Source organism: Nicotiana tomentosiformis, chromosome 7, assembly GCF_000390325.3.
Source record: "Nicotiana tomentosiformis chromosome 7, ASM39032v3, whole genome shotgun sequence".
NCBI lineage: Eukaryota > Viridiplantae > Streptophyta > Magnoliopsida > Solanales > Solanaceae > Nicotiana > Nicotiana tomentosiformis.
In genome coordinates, this window is record NC_090818.1 from 74,015,876 (window position 1) to 74,038,132 (window position 22,257).

General features: G+C 41.4%; 2 protein-coding genes across 2 annotated transcripts; both read right to left on the reverse strand.

The window, feature by feature from the left end:
* Positions 1–4,209: 4,209 nt before the first annotated feature.
* LOC138895814 (uncharacterized) lies at positions 4,210–4,767 on the reverse strand. Its single transcript, XM_070180551.1, has 2 exons — positions 4,425–4,767; positions 4,210–4,298 (listed from the first exon to the last, which is right to left on the reverse strand). The coding sequence occupies exons 1-2, from the start codon at positions 4,765–4,767 to the stop codon at positions 4,210–4,212; spliced, it is 432 nt and encodes a 143-aa protein (XP_070036652.1).
* Positions 4,768–4,888: 121 nt separating this feature from the next.
* Positions 4,889–7,207, reverse strand: LOC138895815 (uncharacterized). The gene is made up of 4 exons (XM_070180552.1): positions 6,883–7,207; positions 6,020–6,268; positions 5,383–5,717; positions 4,889–5,068 (listed from the first exon to the last, which is right to left on the reverse strand). The coding sequence occupies exons 1-4, from the start codon at positions 7,205–7,207 to the stop codon at positions 4,889–4,891; spliced, it is 1,089 nt and encodes a 362-aa protein (XP_070036653.1).
* Positions 7,208–22,257: the final 15,050 nt, after the last annotated feature.

The window sequence follows — 22,257 nt, forward strand, 5'->3', positions numbered from 1 at the left end:
AAGTCTTCCAAAACCAAAGATGTTTGTTGGAACTGTGGTATAACTGGTCACAGGGCCAACCAGTGCAAATCAGATAGAAAGAAGAAGAAGATCAATCTTCTAGAAATCAGTGAAGATACCAAAAAGGAACTCTTCTCTATCTTAGAAGAACCCAATTCAAATTCTTCACCTGACTATTCCTCAGATGAGTATAGCAATGGAGATGATATTAACATCGCCTATAAGTCTGACTCAAGCCAATCTGGTAGTGAATGCCATTGTTCTGGAGCCTTTTGTACTTGCGATAAAACCCAGGTTTCTATCAAAGTACTTTCAGATAGCTCCAAAGAAGCTCTGTTTGATGTTGTCCAACACATCGCAGATGATGAGTCTAGAAAAAAATACTTGATTGAACTCAAGAATCTTATTATCACTCATCAAAATGACATACCTAAGCCTATGCCAGTTGTTGAACCATTCAGCATGAAGCAAGTCATGGCTCGCTTCGACAAACCAACTGAACCTTCGATTTCAGAACTGAGACATGAAGTCTCAGAACTTAAAAACGAAATCAAAGATATTAAATCTAGACTTGGAAAAGTCGAGGTTGATATCTTAACAGAGCAGGTTCTTAAACAAGCTAAGACTTATGAATATAAGTCAGAAAATGAAGAAGAACCTAGTCCTCATCAAAGTGAGTGTCATTCTGAGAATGAAGACTCTATTGACCTCCGTCTTACCAAAGATAAGACTTCATCATCTCAAGCTCCCGGCCTTACGGTCATTATGAGTATCAAACCTCAAAGTTGCCATATTCCTATCAAGATTGTTATTAGCAAACACTTCGCTATTAACAAAATCGCTTTGCTTGATAGTGGTGCAGATCGTAACTGCATCATGAAAGGTATTGTTCCAACTCAGTACTTAGAAAAAAGTACTTCAAAATTATACTCCGCTACAGGAGAACAACTCCGTATTAATTATAAGCTTTCAAAAGCTCATATCTGTAATAATGGTATTTGCCTGACAAATGATTTTATTATTACTGAAGATATTAATGAAGATATCATTCTTGGAATTCCTTTTATCACTCAGATAAAACCTTTTATTACTGGCTTAGACGGTATTTCTACTCAAATATTAGGAAAAGAATTATATTTTCCTTTTGTTAAAACCCTTTCACAAAATAAAAGTGATTTTATTAGAAGAAACACTGTTTTTCGTATAAACAACCTATCTCAGCATGTCACCTTTTTAAAGGATGAAATAAAAGTTAAGAAAATCGAGCAGATTTTAAAAACCACGGAGATAGTTACTAAAATAGCTAATCTTCAAAACACTTTTGAACAAGAAATATGCTCTGATTTTCCTAACGCTTTTTGGGAAAGAAAAAAGTATTTGGTTGAACTTCCTTACACAGAAGGGTTCAATGAACAGGTCATCCCTATCAAGGCAAGACCTATACAAATGAATCATGAAATTATGGAAATTTGCAAAAAAGAGATTTCAAATCTTCTCAAAAACAAAATTATTCGTCCCTCTAAATCTCCTTGGAGTTGTTCTGCATTTTATGTTAACAAGAGTGCAGAGAAAGAGAGAGGTTCCCCATGATTAGTTATAAACTATAAACCATTAAATGCTATCCTTAAATGGATCAGATATCCCATCCCCAACAAAAGGGATCTCTTGAAGATAACTTACAAAGCCAATATTTACAGTAAGTTCGATATGAAATCTAGTTTCTGGCAAATTCAAGTAGCTGAGAAAGACAGATACAAAATGACTTTTAATGTTCCTTTTGGTCAATACGAATGGAATGTTATGCCATTTGGGCTCAAGAATGCCCCATCTGAGTTTCAGAATATCATGAACTCCATCTTTAATGATTATAGTTATATGTCTATAGTTTATATAGATGTTATTCTTATATTTTCTGATAACATAGATTCTCACTTCAAGCATCTCAACACCTTCCTGAAAGTTGTTAAGAGAAATGGTTTGCTAGTTAGTGCCCAAAAGATCAAACTCTTCCAAACCTCTATTAGATTCTTAGGTCACGACCTTTACCAAGGATCTTTTAAGCTAATTTGCAGGGCCATAGAGTTCTCGTCCAAATTCCCTAATGAAATCACTGATAAAACTCAACTACAGAGATTCTTAGGAAGCCTCAATTACGTTGCTGATTTTATCCCCAACATTAGACAGGTCTGTGAACCTCTTAGGAAGAATCCTATCCCTTGGAACCAAGAACAAACACAGTCTGTCATCCAAGTCAAAAAACTGGTTCAAAACCTTCCTTGCTTAGGAATCCCTAACCCAGAAGCTTCTATGATAGTTGAAACAGATGCTTCAGATATTGGTTACGGAGGTATCCTTAAACAAAAGATTTCCATCGAGTCTTCTGAACAATTATTTCGTTTTTCTTCAGGAATCTAGAATTCCGCCCAGAAAAACTATTCTACTGTTAAGAAAGAAGTTTTGTCTATAGTGCTATGCATCACTAAATTTCAAGACGAGCTTATTGACAAAGAATTTTTGGTTAGAGTAGATTGTAAATCTGCTAAAGAAATTTTACAAAAAGATGTTAAAAATCTTGTTTCAAAACAGATATTTGCTAGATGGCAAGCTCTACCGTCTAGCTTTGATTTTAAAATCGAATTTATCAAAGGAGAAGAAAACTCTTTACCTAATTTTCTAACAAGAGAATTTTTACAAGGAAAAAATGAGGCCCTTCAGACCTAACGCTCCTTCCAAAGGAAAGGAGATCAGTAAATCACAAATGGCTAGACCATTTGTCCCTCTTCCCATTACTCCTACCAAGACATCAGCCCCTCAAAGGCCATAATTTTCTTTCCAAAACTGGTATACAGCTCTAGCTGAATACCCGAAATTACCAGCACCAATTCCAGTTCCCTCAGAGAAACTTACAAATCCCCAACCAAAGCCTTTAGAAAAAGGATCAGCATCTAGCTCTACTGTCCAGACAAAAGAGAGCTACGCCATGAAAGTCCCAGAGACTTTTGCAGAAGCAGTTAATCCTTCAGTTAAGAAGACGCCTCAAGAAGATCTTCAGAAAGAAGAAAAATTCGAATACATTACCCTTCAGGTATTACCTATTCTAGCTCTAGACAAAGAGTATGAAGGTCTCAGGTTAGAAGACCTAATCAAACCATGTTACACGGATTTTAATTATGTGGATACTGAAAGTCCATACAAAACGAGGAGATTTTACGAAGCCATCCTCATTGATACAGACTCCATTGAAGTAGAACATACTTTATGTCAAAATAGACCAGGATTTATTAATTATTCTAGGTTTACTATTAAGAAAATTTTATCACCATTTGAGTGGTTTGCAGATCACCTGCACACACCAGTTGCACTTACCATGACACATCATCCCCAGACATATTGCTGGCACGATTACAAAGAAGCATGGTTTAATTTTATGTAGCTTAGACCAGGACATACTTGGTTTGTTAGGTATAGCTTAGATGTTACTAAAGCTATAATTCCTAGATAGTTCTACGAATGGTGGAACTTATTCGGAGGAAACAGAGAAATCCTCCCTCAGCAATTCCTCAACAGGTTTGATGATTTTCAGACCAAGGAGGCCATTTCTACTCTACCAGAGCACATTAAAATGTGCAAGTACTTTGTCCAGAAGAGGATATCCTTTATCGTCAGCTGGAATTTTACTAAGAAAGAATTTGATAGAATCAAATATCTGTCTAAAGAAGTCAAGATCAAGAGGTGGACTCCTCAACAACAAGTCTCCAAAGTTCAGAAGCCCGTCCAACAAAGCTTCCAGAAAGCTTCACCTTCCAAGGCAGTCCTCAAGGAAAAGCTGAAACAAGCTTTACAAAATATTGAAGATTATGATGAAAATCAAATCATGCAATTGATTGAAGACGCTGCTTCTACAGGAGAAAGCAGTAATGGTGACATGTGCGACCCAAAGGGAATTGCTTTGGCGTATATGGACCCAAATTATGACTAGTTGAATCTGCACCGACAGAGTCTCTATCAGCAAGGACCGACAGAGTCCCCATCAGCAAAGGAATCTTACCTTTCCACTATTCACCTTTTGAAAAAGAAGACAGCTTTTTACTGTTTGCTTTTAAAAAGAGTGGACCACCCATTTTCTTTTGTCGACCACATTAGATTGTCGGCCAAATCAGACCGTTCATTTGTACGCCTAAGATCAAAGGCATCTTTTCTTTAGTCTATTTAAGACTTCCTCTCCCCATTGTAAGAGGCATCAGAAATGTTTTCCAACTTTCGAAGACCTCTCCCCTTTGTATTACTCTTATTTTCCGCTGCAATGTTCTTAAGTTTCAATCAATAAAACTCTTGTAAGTTTTTAAAGGGCTTTTCTTATACTATCTTTAAGTTTTTATACTGCATCCCGTTCTGTTTCTACTTGGTATACATCTTTGTAGCACCTGGATGAATAGAATACCGAGAATTGTGTGCCTCCTCTAGAATCTTCTCCGTCAATCCATCAACATTAGGAACACATAGACAACCCTGGAGTCGCAGAACAGCATCCTCACCGACAGTAACCTCCTTGGCACTGCCCTGTAGTACCGTCTCCCTAAGTACCAGAAATTGCGGATCATCGTACTGACGAGCCTTGATCCACTTAAATAATGAAGACTGAGCCACAACGCATGCAAGAGCTTGACTGAGCTCTGAAATATCCAACCTCACAAGTCTGTTAGCCAAGGGCTGAATATCCAAAGCCAATGGCCTCTCGTCCGCTAATATAAATGCCAAACTGCTCATGCTCTCAGCCTTTCTACTCAAGGAATCCGCAAACCTTTGCCTTTCCCGGATGATGAAGGATGGTAAAATCATAGTCCTTTAGTAACTCAAGCCACCTGCGCTGCCTCAAATTGAGATCCCTCTACTTGAACAAATGATGCGAGCTGCCATGATTGGTGTAAACCTCATAGGACACCCCATAAAGATAATGTCCCCAGATCTTAAGAGCATGAACTATCTCGGCCAACTCCAAATCATGTATGCGATAATTCTTCTCGTTCGGCTTCAGTTGACATGAAGCATATGCAATAACTCGCCCCTCCTGCATCAATACATAACCAAGGCCAATGCATAAAGCATCGTAATACACAGTATATACATCCCTGAACCGGAAGGAAATACTAACACCGGTGATGTAGTCAATGCGGTCTTGAGCTTCTGAAAACTCACCTCGCAATCATCAGACCATCGAAACGAAGCACCCTTCTAGGTCAATCTAGTCAAAGGTGCCGCAATAGATGAGAAGCCCTTTACAAACTGACGATAATAACCTGCTAACCCCAAGAAGCTCCTGATCTTAGTCGTTGTGGTAGGACGAGGCCAACTATGGACTGCCTCGGTCTTCCTGGGATCTACCTTAATACCTTTGCCCGATACAACATGCTCCAAGAATGCCACTGAATATAACCAGAAATCGCACTTGGAGAACTTACCATACATCTTCTGTTCCCACAAGGTTTGAAGCACAACTCTCAAATGATGCTCGTGCTCCTCCATACTACGCGAGTAGATCAATATGTCAACAATGAAGACAATGACAAATGAGTCAATATATGGCCTGAAAACCCGATTCATCAAATCCATAAATGCTGCCCGGGCGTTGGTCAAGATGAAGGACATCACTAGAAACTCATAGTGGCCATATCTAGTCCGAAAACCATTTTCAGTACATCCGAAGCACGAATCTTCAGCTGATGATACCCAGATCTCAAGTCGGTCTTAGAGAACACCTTGGAACCCTGCAGCTGGTCAAAAAAATCATCAATGCGCGGTAACGAGTACTTGTTCTTAATGGTAACTTTGTTCAACTGGCGGTAATCAATGCACATCCACATAGTCCCATCTTTCTTTTTCACAAACAACACCTATGCACCCTAAGGCGACACACTCGGTTTGATGAACCCCTTCTCTAGCAACTCCTCAAGCTGTTCTTTCAACTCTTTCAACTCTTTCGGAGCCATGCGGTATGGTGGAATAGAGATAGGCTGGGTACCTTGTGCCAAATCAATAAAAAAATCGATATCACGATCTGGTGGCATGCCTGGTAGATCAGAAGGAAACATATCGGAGAAATCCCGCACCATGGGCACTGAATCAATTGTCGGAGTCTCTGCAGCAGTATCCCGAACGTAAGCCAGATAAGCCAAACAACCCTTCTCGACCATATGTCGAGCCTTCAAGAACGAAATAACCCAGCTGGATGTACTGATAGATGAACCCCTCCACTCTAATCTAGGCAACTCTAGCATTGCCAAGGTAACAATCTTGGCATGGCAATCAAGAATGGCATGGTACGGAGACAACTAGTCCATGCCCAAGATGACCTCAAAGTCGGTCATGACGAGCAAGAAACGATCTCCTCTGGTCTCATTACCACAGAAAGTCACCATACAAGACCGGTAAATTCGATCCACAACAATAGAATCGCCCACTGGCGTGCACACATATACAGGAGCACCCAAGGACTCACGAGAAACACCCAGAAAATGAGCAAACATAGATGAAACATATCAATACGTAGACCCTGGATCAAATAGTACCGAGGCATCCCTACCATAGCCAGAAATAATACTTGTTATCACGGCGTCAGAGGCTACTGCATCTGGTCTGACTAGAAAGGCATAGAACCTAGCTGGAGCACCACCTGACTGGCCTCTACCTCTAGGGCGCCCTCTACCTACTTGCCCTCCGCCTCTGGCCGGCCGGACGACTGACGTGGCAGCTGGTGCGGTCATCATGGGCTGATGGCCTTGTTGTAGTGCCAAGCTCCCTACATTCATAGCCTGGGGCAGAATCTCCTCACATGACCAAGCTCCCTACATTCATAGCAACCTCTCGGTGCGGAAGATGACTGACCTTGAGTATGACCCTGGGGACCTGAATACCCACTGGAAGAACCCTGAATAGCCAGTGGACGGTAGGAGCTCTCTAGAATGGCGCTAAAATAGGGTCGCACTAGAGCACCCCGAGAAGGCAGCAGTGCTGAATACATGGGCCTTCTAGACTGGCCCCTCACAAAGTCACCTCTGCCCCCAGACGAAGCACCATTGAACCCTCCAGAATATCGAGAACGTTTGTCCCTCGGCGCCTGCTCTCGGCCTTGCTGACAAATATCCTCGATCCTCTGAGCTATCTCCACAACCTGCTTGTAAGGAGTTCCCATCTCAATCTCTCGGGCCATAGTGACCTGGATACCATAGTGCAAGCCCGCAATGAACCTCCGCACTCGCTCTACATCGGTGGGGATTATCATAAGTGCATGGCGAGATAACTCATAGAATCTTGCCTCATAATCGGTCACAGATATTTGAACTTGTTGGAGCCGCTCGAACTGACCACGTAACTCTTCCCTCTGAGTGGGTGGGATATATCTCTCAAAGGAGGAGAACCTGCTGGTCTATTGAGAAGGTAGGACTGTCACCATCTACAGGCCCTGCCCTCCAGCTGGAAGGTGGTAAAGTCCACACCGTGGGACTCCAATACTCTCATGTTGTACAGTATCTCCCTGCAACTATCAATAAGGTTTTGGGGGTCCTCATATAGCATGGTCCATCTATCCAATAGCTTTTGCGGCTCGCTGGTCGCGGCTAGTCTGGGCTCTGGTATAGCCGCTGCAACGGGCTAAGCCCCACCTATGGGCAGTGCACCCGGGGTCTGATATACGATAGCAACATTCCCTAAAGCCTGAGCAGTAGGGGCATGGGCTCTCCCTCCCACCTGTGATATGGCTTAGTCCGCTGGAAGTAAACCAACATGTGTTATAGAGTACATGAACCGCAGCATACAACCCATGACCTCCTGGAATCCCGGTGCAGACATGAAATCCATCGAGGCCGGATCAGCTGCATGTACCTCGCTCTCCTCCTCAATAAAAGGATCCTCCACTAGATTCACTGGTGGCAAAACAGGAGCAACTCTAGGACGCCCTCATCCTCTAGCAAGAGTTGGAGCCCTCCATCCGCCTCTGCCTTGGCCTCTAGCAATAGGGGGAGCAGCTCCTCCACCGCCAGGTACATCTGTCGCGAGCGTTCTCACCATCTGTAAGAGAAATAGAGAAAGATACTTAGCACAACATCAACTACACGATAGGAGATGAAGAAAGAGAAGTTTCCTAACACCCTATTGCCTCTCGAAGATAAGTACGGACGTCTCCGCATCGATCCGCAAGACTCTATCAGGCCCGCTCATAACTTGTGAGACCTATGTTAACCTTGAGCTCTGATACCAAGTTTTTACGATCCAATTTTTCACTATAGGTCGTGATGGCGCCCAACGTCACGGATAGGCAAGCCAATGGTGAACTATCCATGTATTTGTTCTTTTTAATATTTTAAAGTAATTGATTTATTTAATAAGAGAATGATTAATAAGTAATTACAGTATAGTAAAGCATAAAATAATGAAAGAGTAAAATAGTGAATTTAATACTCAAACCATAAAATGTCTACTCGAATATTACCAAAACCCGATGTCATAAGTACATGAACAAACTAGTAGAATACACAAAACCTCTTATACTACTGTCTGGAGTAAGATAGAAAGAAAATAAATACAACAAGGAGAGACTCCGGGCACTGTAGAACGGGCATAGAGAGCAGCTAACCACTAAGTCTCTAGGTAGTGGGGGTACGCACCTGAATGTTCGCTAGATGTACCTGCCTCAGATCCTGCACGATTAGTGCAGAATTGTAGCGTGAGTATATAAACAACATGCACCTAGTAAGTATCTAGTCTAATCTCGAAGAAGTAGCGAGGAGGGGCCGACATCGACACTTACTAAGAGTCAATAAATATAGTGCATAAATTATAAATAGGTAGGAAATACATCAATAATAACGAATTAATTAACAATAAATAAGTTGTTCTTTTACTAAATATCAGTTAGAATCTCCAACTATCACGTACTAATTTTGACAAATAAGAGCTATCAAGTAATTATAATTTCTCAAGTCATGGAAGAAATATCAAGTATAAGCGGACTCCGAGCAATATCAGGCACGATTTATGTCGAGGTAGTACGACCCAATCCAGAATAATGTGTATACTGCCATGGTCGATTATTATACTGTCGAGGCGTTTGGCCCGATCCACAGGACGGGAGAATATTCTACGAACTCCGATTAACGGCTACTACAAGAATAATACTCAAGGAAGCATAATATCCAGTAACGGTCAAGTAATCCGCCGAAACTTAAAGTTATGAAGCTTAGCCTTTACAAATTCTTTATCCAATATCAAATATACTTCAAGTAATTAAATTAACAAGTACAAATAATACAAGTAATACATAGTGGAGTCCTAAAACTACCTGGACATAAGCATGATTTTTAGCTACATGTGGACTCTCTTCACATCATTCGCACGTAGCACCCACAATTATTAGCAAACAATCATTTGTAGCACCTACGGGAAAAATTTCCTCTTACAAGGTTAAGCAAGAGACTTACCTCGTTTTCAAGTTCTCTTCCGGGTCAACAATTCACACCAAAGCCTCAATTCGGTGCCACACAATCCGAAACTAGCCAAATATTGTATAAATTAATCAATATATGCTCAAAAGTTCACAATTTAACTATTAGAGTAATTTCCCAATCCAAATTAAAAGATTCCTAATATTCGCCCTTGGGCTCATGTGTCCGGAATCTGAAACGTTTTGTAAATAAAAGTTACCCATAACCTCACAAACCCGAATATATAATTTTCACTCAATTTCATAATCATTTTCGTGGTCTAATCCAATTTTTATCAAAACCTAGGTTTTTCAAAAATCTCATAAATTTTTTATATTTTATATGTTAAAATCTACCCATAATCTATGTATTAAACCCACACTGGGTAGGAATTGCTTACCTTCAAAAGCTAGGTGAAAACCCCTTTCCAAGAAGCTCAAAAATCAGCCAAGGAAATGAAAAAGGAGAGAAAATAGCCTAAGGCTCGTTCTTAAAACAAGTCTCTAACCATGCATTCCTTCTTCGTGATCGCAGAAGAGGCCTCGCGATCGCGAACACCCCAAAATAATGAACACCGCGAATGCGACCAGAGTCTTGCGAACGCGAAGACTTTATTGACTGCCCTACGCGAATGCGAGGATTTTTTCGCAAACGCGAAGACCAACAATGTGCTACCCCACACAGCTCGCTTTACCCTTCGCGGACGCGGACCTCTTCACGCGAACGCGAAGGTCAGTGGCCTCGAGCATTGCGATCACGAGCTCTTTTTTGCGAATACATAGAACAAAATCTCCCCAGCCCAATTCATTCATCGCGAACGCGAGGCCTTCTCCGTGTTCGCGAAGAAGGAAACCAAAATAGTAGATATCGTATTTTTGAACACAAGTCTGAGTGGTCCGAAACTCACTCGAGCCACCCGGGACTCCGTCCAACTGCACCAACAAGTATATAAATATAATATAGACATGTTCAAACTCCCGGAACATGTAAAACAACATCAAAACTAAGGAGCACACCCCAAAACTAAATTAAATCAAATTATGAACTTAAAGCTTTTCAACTTACTCCGAAAGCGCTGAATCATACTTAGACTACTCGAAATGATACCAAATTTTGTGTACAACTCATAAATCACCGTACGGAATTATTCCTAGGCTCGAAATCCCAAACGGACCTTGATAACACCAAATACTACTCCAAACAAAATTTAAAGAACTCTAAAACCTTCAATGCGCCAACTATCAACATTAAGCGCCGAAACGCTCCCGTATCATCCGAAACCCGATCCGAACACAGGCCCAAGTCCAAAATCATCATACGTACCTATTGGAGCCGTCAAATCCCAGTTCTGAGGTCGTTTATTAAAAATGTTGACTCTAGTAAAATATGGCCATCTTAGGCCACTATTAAGGAACCAAGTATTCCGATTTCAACTCGAACCCTTCCAAACCCAAGTCAACCATCCACGTAAGTCATAAAATAGTAAGGGCACCTACGGGGAGTCTTAATTCGGGGAACGGAGACATGAAAAGCAAAATGACTGGTCGGTTCGTTACAAATCAAGTCCTAATTTCCTCAAGTTAAGGCTAAACACGACACTTACCTCTTTCTGCAATCAAGCAATAATCAACCACGACTTTTCCTTTAGAATAAGCCTCCAAACCAATCGAATCTAGCCAAATATAGTTCAAACAATTCAAAATAAGCTTTAGAAACTACCCACGAGTGAAAAAGATTAAATTTTAATTAAATTGAAAAAGTCAACAAAAGTCAAACTCGGGCTCGCTTGGTCAAATTTTGATATTTGGACCAAATTTCGATTACTCATTCACCCCGAGCCCAGTTATGTGATTTGTTTTGAAATTTAATCCCAATTCGAGATCTAAATCTTAATTTACCCTTTTTTCTAAATTCAACCCAAAATCCCCAATTTCTACTTTGAAATAACTAAATTTAAGGTTAAAAATCAATGGATGATTATGGAAATGCATCAAAACTAGTAGAAAAGTACTAACCAATGAAGTTGAGATGAAAATCTCTTCAAAAATCTCTCTAGTCCGAGCTCTAGGTTTCAAAAATGGTGAAAAATAATGAAATCCTGACTTTCAGCATTTATCTAATTAGGCGTCAGGTGTTCTTCGCATTCGCGAAGCACACTGGCCCATTGGCCTTCGCATTCGCGAAGTCTTCATCGCGTTCACGAAGGAATTTCCCCAGCCAAGCCTTTGCATTTGTGTCCCGGGGGTCGCGGTCACGATGAAGGACCATCTGCCCTCCCCACACATTCCCCAAGCCTACGCGCTCGTGTGAGGCCTTTCGCGTTCACGAAGGGCAGCCCCCTGTAGCCTTCATGTTCCCAATCCACCTCTAGCATTCACATAGTGTATCCAACCCCAACCCTAATTTTCCCCTTCTCGATCGCGATAGTGGATTCGCGATCGTGATAGTGGATTCACGATCGCGAAGCACTAAACACCAGCACAGAAAAATCAGCAACTGAACAAGGCTAAAAATGGTCCCAAATTAATCTAAAACTCACCCGAGTCCCCGGGATCCAATTCAAACATGCGCACAAGTGTTATAACATCATATTAACTTGCTCGCTACCTCAAATCATCAAAATAACATAAAATAATAACAATCGATCATCAAAACTTATGATTTCAACTTGAAAACTCATTTTTCTCAATCTTTCACGTAATGCATCGAAACGTGTTCTGATAATCCCGGACCCCAATCAAATGTGCGTACATGTCCAAAAAATCAAAAAAACCTATCAAAATCATCAAAATACCGATCCGAAGTCGTTTACCATAAACATTGATCGTGGTCAACTCTAGCCTTAATTTAAGTCAAAAATCACTTTTTCTTTAAAGCTTTTGGTAGGAAAATAACACGGACTATGCACGTAAATCAATAAATATAAAATGAAGTTATGAGAGGTCTCAAAACATGGAAATTAGGGATAGTACTCAAAAGGACCTATCGAGTCATCACAACTTCATTGAGAAGCTAACTATATAAAATAAGCAAGGACCTTTTTGCGATAAGACCCTTCAACAGTGAAAAAAGGTCTGTTGAAAAGGCGTAGCTCGTTCAACACAAAGCTCTATGATGTCTTATGTCAGAGAGTTGTTGATAATGCGCTCCAACTGGCACCGGAGTCAATGTCAGAAAGAAAAAGATCTGTTGGACCTGGGGTAGTGCACAACCGGTCCACGCGGGCTTTAATCAGTCTCAGACAGCAATGTGCTTCTGCGCACCGGTTACTACGATCTAGGAGCCCTGGACCTGGGTCATTCCCCTCAATATCGCGAGTGCTAAGTTACTGTCAGGCCCAGACTCAACGTGTTGCGCCCCTGTCGATACACTTGGCAGATCCAGATTATTATCCCATACATATAGTCCTCTACTTTTCGAATACTCGATGTATATTCGAGAAGTGAAAGAGTCACAAGATTCATTGGCGGGAAGGGGATGTGAACAGACTTCAGTCAAATGCTGATCAAGGCATTTGACTGAAGACTATTATGACGAAGAGATCCAATTATTTAATGGTAGTACCGCTAGATTGAAATACTGAATGTAGCATGATGAATGAGTAGAGAGTTCATCAAGAATTTAAAATTGATGGTCTCTTGGTTGTGTGGCAACATTCATAAAGTATTGACTAAAGTTATTTATTCTGCAATATTTCTTGAGCTTTTGCAGTGAATTATTCCGGTCCTCCTACTGGATAACATTCATGTATATGTTTTCTTATTTTATATTTCAATTTAACTTCTTCTATGAGATGTTTATCTCATTATTGTTGATAAGTTATTCAACTTTGATTTGATTCTCATTTCAAAGAACTTATTATATGTCACAATATTTTATTCTATCATTCTGATCTTCCAAAGTTAACGTGATCCAAGGTATATTGGTTGTCATTAACTATATTTTGCACAAAAGAAAAATCAATTTAACTAGTTACTAATGATTACTTGTTACTTTATTAGTTATCTATATGAATCTTGTTTGGCCAAACCCATAAACGGCCCCTTTAAGTTTGCTTCGCTTTTCATTTTGGCACCTCTACTCAGACCTTTTTCATGTGTCATTTAAACACAAAACACTCACATGTACGTATAACTCAGGCGCGTGTTCATAATCGCTGCCAATGTGTAAAGCTAGCGAATTACTTACTGCTACTTGGATTAATTATCCACGTAATTCCCTACCAGGAAATATGAACCCGCACCCGTGCTCGTGAAAAATAACCCGCACCCGATAAAATTAAACTGTTTTGCCTGTGCTCGTTGTTTGGCTCTGCCAAATTTTACCACTGTTTAGCCATTATTTTACTATATGGGTTCCTTGAATTTCTTCACTCTCTCTATGCTATATTTATCATTTCTGTTGCTGGGTAGATGATCAGTTTGGTGTTGTTTTGTTTTCGATTTTCGGTGACCTATTTTCCTTTCTGCGTTAAGGCTAGGTTGGAACCTCTTGAAGTTCCTTTTCGGAGTCCAGTCTCTTATGTGATAATGGAGAAAGGGTAGGGGAAAGTCGGATATAAATGGGACTGCAACGGTAAAATTTAATACAGTTAAAAGGGGAGTGATTTTACCCCTCCTAGAGGCCTCACGCGCGACGTGGGTGACGAGGCTCACTCAATGTGACAGGTCATTGTTTTGTGTTTAAATGACACATGAGGTTAGGGGTTGGAGTGTCAAAATGGAAAAGGTCTGAGTAGAGGTGCCAAAATAAAAATCGGAGCAAACTTAAAGGGGCCACTTATGGGTTTGGCCAAACAAGATTCATATAGATAACCAATAAAGTAACAAGTAATCACTAGTAACTAGTTATATTGATTTTTCTTTTGTGCAAAACATAGTTAATGACAACCAATATACCTTGGATCACGTTAACTTTGGAAGATCATAATGATAGAATAAAATATTGTGACATATAATAAGTTCTTTGAAATGAGAATCACATCAAAGTTAGAATAACTTATCAGCAATAATGAGAATAAGCATCTCATAGAAGAAATGGAAATATAAAATAGGAAAACATATACATGAATGTTATCCAGTAGGAGGACCGGAATTATTCACTGCAAAAGCTCAAGAAATATTGCAGAATAAATAACTTCAGTCAATCCTTTATGAATGTTGCCACACAACCAAGAGACCATCAATTTCAAATTCTTAATGAACTCTCTACTCATTCATCATGCTACATTCTGTATTTCAATCTAGCGGTAGGGTAATTGGAGAGGCAATTATTGGGTGTGGGGGTTGTTGTCTTGCATGCATGTATCCTTGAAGTATGTGGGAAGGTTGTGAGCTAAAAATGGTAGAGAGTGGGTTGGGAAATGATGTAATCTTCCACAAAAGAGCCTTAGAACTTTAATGCACACCTAGTGTTTGATACAATGCTCAAATAAGCTAAAACCATGATCATCTTCCTAATTTTTTGTTCAACTTGTTATATTTCTAAAATAGATTGAAGTTGCTAAGAATTTAGGATCATTTTAGAGTTGAGAAGCTCAATTGAGGTATGTTGGCTAAACCCCCTTCTTCTTAGAATCGAATCCCACAGTGTTCATGTAATTGGAGTAAGTCCTTGATCATTATTGAATTGGCTTTTCCTAATGTGGTTGTGTTGAAGGTTGTTTGTTCAATGTTTATTTTTAATGCTTCATCATGTCATCTTGCCAATTCAGAATATGTTCAAAATGTGTAATATATGTTACAAATGTTAAAACTTCATGCCAAGACCGAAATAAAGGTTGTTATGCCAAATTGTATGAAAGGCCTCTATGTGCCTAAGATTTACCAAATTGCTCATATGTGAATTAATGTCTTGAATGGGAAGCCCTATTGATGTTGATAATGATAATGATATTTGAATGTGGAAAAGGGAATTGAAACTATGAAATACGGCCAAGTGCCAAGAATTACTTTGTAAGTGTTAAGAAGTACGATGCGAGATGATTGACATAAGAAGGTAATGTCTCAAATGAGATAGCCTAGTTGATCGGTCCGAGGTCGGACTCCGTGTAAGAACACGGTGGCATTGTGGATGAAATTATGGTAATGTCTCAAATGAGATGGCTTAGCCGATCGGGCCGTGATCAGATGCCATGCCACACACATGGTGGTACTGTACTGGAAATTATAATGCAATTATGGTAATGTCTCAAATGAGACGACCTAGCTGATCGGGTCGAGATCGGACTCCGTGTAAGAATACGGAGGTATTGTGAATTGTGGAATATCGGTACTAAAGATCACCCAACCTAATAATATGGAAATTGACTTGAAAACGTATATGATCCTTAACTTGTTGTTTTAATATTATTTGAAGCCCTTATTGAATTCTTGACTGTTCCTCTTGTATTATTATTCATTCTATTGAGTTGGTGTTTAGCTTTACATACTAGTGCTATTCGACGGTACTAACGTCCCTTTTGCAGGGGGCACAACATCTTTAAAGGGATGCAGGTGGTTATATAAAAGACAGTGTTGATCACAGATAGTGCTGCATCCTCTTCTAAGCGGACTCGGTGAGCCCCATTTCATTCTGGGGTCATGTATTGTACCTTTTATTTATATTGTGGTCACTTTTGAGGTATAGTCGGGGCCATATTGCTAGAACCGTCTTGACTCTCTTTTGTATCTTTAGAGGCTCCGTAGACACTATGTGGGTTGTACATGGGTACTAGAAAGGTCAAACGGATTATGTTGTATTTTGGATTTTTGTTCCACTAAATCACAAAATGTATGCCTTTTGAAACTTAACAGGAAGTAGCAAAATTAAATGGTTTAGTAATGTCTATGCATATGGCCCTTCTACTGTTTAGCTAATAAAAACATGCCTTCTCTTATCATGGGTGAGTTGGGTAGAAAGTATCTAATAGGCTTGCTCAGCCGGGTACACTCGATTGAGCGCCGGTCGCACCTCCCGAGGTTGGGGTGTGACAAACTTGGTATCAGAGCCTAAGGTTTTAAAGTATCCTAGGATGTCTCGGAGCCGTGTCTGGTAGAGTCCTTCTTATCGGTGTGTTGTCGACCACATCTATAAGTTGGGGGCTACTTAGACATTTAGGAATAATACCCTTCTTTGATATTCTGGATCGTGCGATGAAACTAATTGTGCAATTGTTCCTCCTCTAACTCGTGCATTCCTTTAACTTTCAATATATGGCACCTAAGAAGCGAGCAAGATCTGGCCAAGGAGCCAATGCCTCCTTGGTAGTGGCAGTGACCATTTACTTGGTGAGGCGGGTGAATACCCGAGGGGTGAGGATAATCCCCTGACTGCTACACTACCTGATTCCACTACACTTATTCAGGCCACACCAGTTCCTGCACCTACTGAGGGTGCAGCGGTTCCTCCAACCGATATTTCAATTCCACCTCCAGCCCCAGCTTCCAGTTCTGGTATTTCTAATGGGGATCTTAGGGGAGCTATTCAAATACAAACACAGATAGTGACTTCTCAAGCCCAAAGAGAAAATGTTGCACCCACTTTGTCTGGCCAACAAGAGGATTCTTGTGGTTCCAGGGTGAACACATTTCTTCAGTTGGATCCTCCGGTGTTCACGGGTTCTAATCCCGAGGAGGACCCACAGGACTTCATTGATGAGATGCATAAGACTCTACGGGTTATGCGCGCTACTGAGATGGAGGGAGTGGAGTTGGCCGCCTACTGCCTAAAAGGGGTGGCAAATTCTTGGTTTGAGCTGTGGGAGGACTCTCGGGAGGAGGGGAGCCCTCCAGCGAGATGGAGTAAGTTTGCCGATTCCTTTATAGACCATTTCTTGCCTGCCGAGAGTAGGGCAGCCCATGCCGCAGAGTTTGAGAATCTTAAGCAAGGGAGTAGGAGTGTGTGGGAGTATCACATGGAGTTCGCGCGTCTGTCAAAATATGTTATTCACATATTGCCTTCTATGAAGTTAGAGTGCACCGGTTTGTGCAGGGCCTTAGCCCCTTGGTTATCAATGAGGCCACTACAGCTGCCTTGAATTCAGAAATAAACTATGGGAAGATGGAAGCATTTTCTCAAGCTACAGAAGACCGTAAGTTGAAGAACAAAAGGGAGCGAGAGGGTACCAGCAAGGCCCGGTCCGCGGGCAACTTTAAGGAGTCATTTTGTAAGGGAAGATCAGCTTTCAGGGGAGGGTCATCAGGGCCAACCTAGTCTCATGCTCAGTCTTCAACCAGTGCACTGCCAGTGGGGCACAGTTAGTAGTAGTGGAGTCACTTCAGGCCCAATTAGGGGAGCAGGGGACCCCACCATCAAGGCCGATCAGGAGGGAGATTCCCGCAGCAGCGGAGGCCCCCATGCCCCAGGTGTGGGAAGATGCACTCGGGGATGTGCTACATGGTCTTACCTATATGTTACGGGCGCGGATTGAGGGGTCATATTCATAGGGAGTGCCGTTCATTCCACCAGGACGCGGGCAGGGGCACAACACAGCCATCCAGTTCTACAGTAGCTACATCTTCATTACCCCCCTCCAGCACGAGGCACTCCAGCACCAGCAGGGCGTGGTGCAGCTAGGGGTGGTGCACAGAGTTCAGGAGGACCCAGCCGTTTCTATACTATGAGTGGTTGCCAGAGTGCAAAGGCTTCTCCAGATGTCGTCACAGGTATATTGACTGTCCAAACTCATGATGTATATGCTCATTTTTGATCCCGGTTCCACCTTCTCCTATGTTAACCCTTACGTTGCTATGGAATTTGGGATAGAACCGGAATCGCTTCCCAAGCCGTTCTCTGTATCTACTCCTGTTGGCGAGTCTATTATGGCCACACGGGTTTATAGGGGTTGTGTCGTCATGGTGCATAGTCAAGACACCGTGGCTGATCTCATTGAATTGGTGATGGTTGATTTTGATGTAATTATGGGAATGGATTGGCTTTATTCATGTTTTGCGAAGCTCGACCGCCGAACTAGAACTGTAAGGTTTGAATTTCCTAATGAGCCAGTTATTGAGTGGAAGGGGGATAATGTGGTGCCGAAGGGTAGGTTTATTTCTTACCTTAAGGCCATGAAGATGATTAACAAGGAGTGTATCTATCACTTGGTCCGAGTTACGGACACTACTACTGAGACACCTACGCTCGAATCTGTGCCAGTTGTGAATGAATTTCTAGGGGTCTTTCCTGATGAACTCCTTGGGATTCCGCCAAATAGGATATTGATTTTGGGGTTGATGTGATGCTAGGCACACAACTTATATCTATTCCGCCATACAAGATGGCACCAGCAGAATTGAAGGAGCTAAAGGAGCAATTGAAGGATTTGTTAGAGAAGGGTTTCATCCGACCGAGTGTGTCACCATGGGGCGCACCGGTTCTCTTTGTAAGGAAGAAAGATGGATCGCTAAGGATGTATATTGACTACCGGTAGCTCAGCAAGGTCACAATCAAAAACAAGTACCAGTTACCATGAATAAATGATTTGGTTGATCAGTTACAGGGTGCTAGATACTTCTCCAAAATTGATTTATGATTCGGATATCACCAATTGAAGATCAGGGAGCAGGATATTCTGAAAACAACTTTTAGAACCCGATATGGGCACTTTGAATTTTTAGTAATGTCTTTTGGTCTAACAAATGCCCCAGCAGCTTTCATGGATCTTATGAATCGGGTTTTCAAGCCTTTCCTTGACTCCTTTGTGATAGTGTTCATTGACAATATTCTTGTGTATTCACGAGGTCGGGAGGACCATGCCGATCATCTCAGGGCAGTGTTGCAGACTCTTCATCTGCACCAATTGTATGCGAAATTTTCAAAGTATGAATTTTGGCTCGAATCTGTCACATTCTTGGGTCATGTTGTCTCTAGAGAAGGAATCAAGGTTGATCCTCAAATGATTTTAGAAGTAAAGAATTGCCCTAGACCTATAACGCCAATAGAGATTCGTCGTTTCTTGGGCTTAGCAGGGTATTATAGGAAGTTTGTGGAGGGGTTCTCTACACTTGCCTCTCCGCTGACTAAATTGACTCAGAAAGCAGTTAAGTTCCAATGGTTTCGATGCTTGTGAAAGGAGCTTCCAGGAGTTGAAATTGAGATTGACTACAACGCCGGTGTTGACCTTGCCAGTGGGTATAGATGAATTTGTGGTATATTGTGATGCTTCAAGAATTAGGCTAGGGTGTATGTTTATGCAACACGGCAAAGTTATAGCATATGCTTCTAGGCAACTCAAGAATCATGAAAAGAATTATTCAACACATGACTTAGAACTTGCGGTAATAGTTTTTGCATTGAAACTTTGGCGTCACTATTCGTATGGGGTCCATGTGGATGTATTCATGGACCACAAGAGTATTCAATATATTTTGAAACAAAAGGATCTGAATATGAGGCATATAAGATAGCTTGAGTTACTCAAGGATTACGACATCGATATTCTATATCACCCGGGGAAAGCCAATATTGTGGCGGATGCGCTTAGCCGGAAATCTATGGGTAGTTTAGCACACTTGGAGTCATATCAAAGGCCATTGGCCAAGGAAGTCCATCGATTGGCTAGTTTGGGAGTTCGTCTTACGGACTCTAATGAATGAGGGGTAATTGTGCAAAATAGGGCCGAATCTTCGCTTGTTGTAGAAGGCAAAAAGAAGTAATATAACGACCCATTTTTGGTACAATTGAAGAGGGGATTCAAAAATATAAGACTACGTCTTTTTCTCTTGGCATGGATAATGGTACACTAAGGTACCAAGGACGACTATGTATTCCGAATGTAGATGGTCTCCGGGAGAGAATCATGACCGAGGCTCACGCTTCTAGGTATTTTGTGCACCCAGGTTCTACAAAGATGTACCACGATATCAAGGAAGTCTATTGGTGGGCTGACATGTAGAGGAATATGGCAGACTTTGTGGCAAGGTGTCCAAACCGTCAGCATGTAAAGGCCGAACACCAACGGCCTGGTGGGTTGGCACAAAACATAGAAATTCCAATATGGAAATGGGAAATGATTAATATAGACTTTGTGGTAGGATTACCTCGCACTCCGCACAAGTTTGACTCAATTTGGGTGATTGTAGATCGACTCACGAAATCAGCTCAATTCTTGCCAGTTAAATCTACCGACATAGCAGAACAGTATGCCCGGTTGTATATCAAGGAAATAGTCAGGTTACATAGTACTTCAGTTTCTATTATTTCTGATCGAGGGGCTCAGTTCATGGCAAATTTTTGGAAGAGATTTCAGCAAGGTTTGGGTACTCAGGTGAATCTTAGTACAACCTTCCTTCCACAGACCGACGGGCAAGCAGAGCGGACTATTCATACGCTTGAGGACATGTTGTGTGCTTGTGTTCTATATTTCAGGGGAAGCTGGGATGATCATTTATCACTCATAGAGTTTGCTTATAATAACAGCTTTCATGCAAGTATTCAGATGGCACCATTTGAGGCATTGTATGGTAGGAGATGTAGATCTCCCACTGGGTGGTTCGAGATTGGGGAAGCTGAGTCGATAGGGCCAGACCTCATGCATCAGGCTATGGAGAAGGTTAAGATCATAAAGGAGAGGTTGAAAACTGCCCAGAGTCGTCAAAAATCCTATTCCAATTTCCGTCGTAGAGACTTAGAGTTCAAAGAAGATGATTGGGTATTCTTGAAGGTTTCCCCCAAGAAGGGTATTATGCGATTTTGGAAAAAGGGAAAATTGAGTCCGAGGTATGTCGGGCCGTACAAAATCATTCAGAGAATTGGCCAGGTGGCGTACTAGCTTGAGCTACCACCCGAAATGTCATTAGTCCACCCGGTATTCCATATGTCTATGTTGAAGATGGTAGTTGGAGATCCATCAGCTATTGTGCCTGTTGAGACCATTGAGGTTAATGAAGAGTTGTCATATGAAGAAATTCTAGTTGTCATTCTTGATAGACAAGTCCGAAGGTTGAGAAATAAAGATATTGCCTCCGTAAAAGTGTTATGGCGAAACCAGCAGGTTGAAGAGGCCACGTGGGAGGCCGAGGAAGAAATGAAGAAGAAGTATCCTTACTTGTTTGAAATAGTTGTGTAATCCTTTTTATGAACTTGTCGCCTACGAATTTTGTATCCCTTATTCAGTTAATGTAAAGGTATTCCTTTTGATTATATATTGTTTACATGACGCCACGGTTGGTGTTGTTATTAGCTATGTTACATTGTTGGTTTCTGTGCATGTTGTTAGGATGTGATTCTAAGGCTCTCTGACAGGTGGATAGGCCTAGTTACAAAGGAAACTCTGGTGAAAGTTTTAGAAATTTAGGGAGTTAGTTAAATTTGGGGTTGCTGGTGTAGGGTATGATAACTGAGTTGCACAAGGTGCTAATAATGGACCCTGATCCTCATTCGAGGAAGAATGATCTTAAGTGGGGGAGGATGTAAGGCCCCGTAAAAGTTTTCCAAAAAATCCGGTTTCCGTGATGCCCAAGTAGGCGCGGAGGTTATAATAGTAGAAATTCTTCGCGGTGAGCTTGAGGTTAGGAATTTTTGGATTGAAAAGTGCACTGGGAGTTGAAAGAAAATGTTGGACAGAAGAACGCATTTTTGCGGCCACAAAACCACTCTACGGACCGCAGATTGGTCGCAGAGGGGGGCAGATTTTTGGGGCATTTTTGATGCCCAATTTCGTGGCCATTATGTGACCACATAACCGTTTCGTGGGCCACATTCTTGTCGTATATCCCGTCTTGGGATTTTTTGGAGGGAGATTCTACGTTGCACTATGCGACGGCAAAACCGTTCTGCGGTGGATTATGCGACCACAGAAAAG

What these genes read in the sequence shown, in the direction of transcription:
- LOC138895815 (XM_070180552.1), bottom strand. Translation starts at nt 7,207, where the DNA reads ATGGCCCGAGAGATTGAGATGGGAACTCCTTACAAGCAGGTTGTGGAG. An exon ending in TCCCCAGGGTCATACTCAAG is followed by an intron (nt 6,269 to 6,882) that starts GTCAGTCATCTT and finishes TGGCAATGCTAG; the next exon opens with AGTTGCCTAGATTAGAGTGG. An exon ending in TATCGGGCAAAGGTATTAAG is followed by an intron (nt 5,069 to 5,382) that starts GTAGATCCCAGG and finishes GTATTGATGCAG; the next exon opens with GAGGGGCGAGTTATTGCATA.
- LOC138895814 (XM_070180551.1), bottom strand. Translation starts at nt 4,767, where the DNA reads ATGAGCAGTTTGGCATTTATATTAGCGGACGAGAGGCCATTGGCTTTG. An exon ending in TCGGTATTCTATTCATCCAG is followed by an intron (nt 4,299 to 4,424) that starts GTGCTACAAAGA and finishes AGAACATTGCAG; the next exon opens with CGGAAAATAAGAGTAATACA.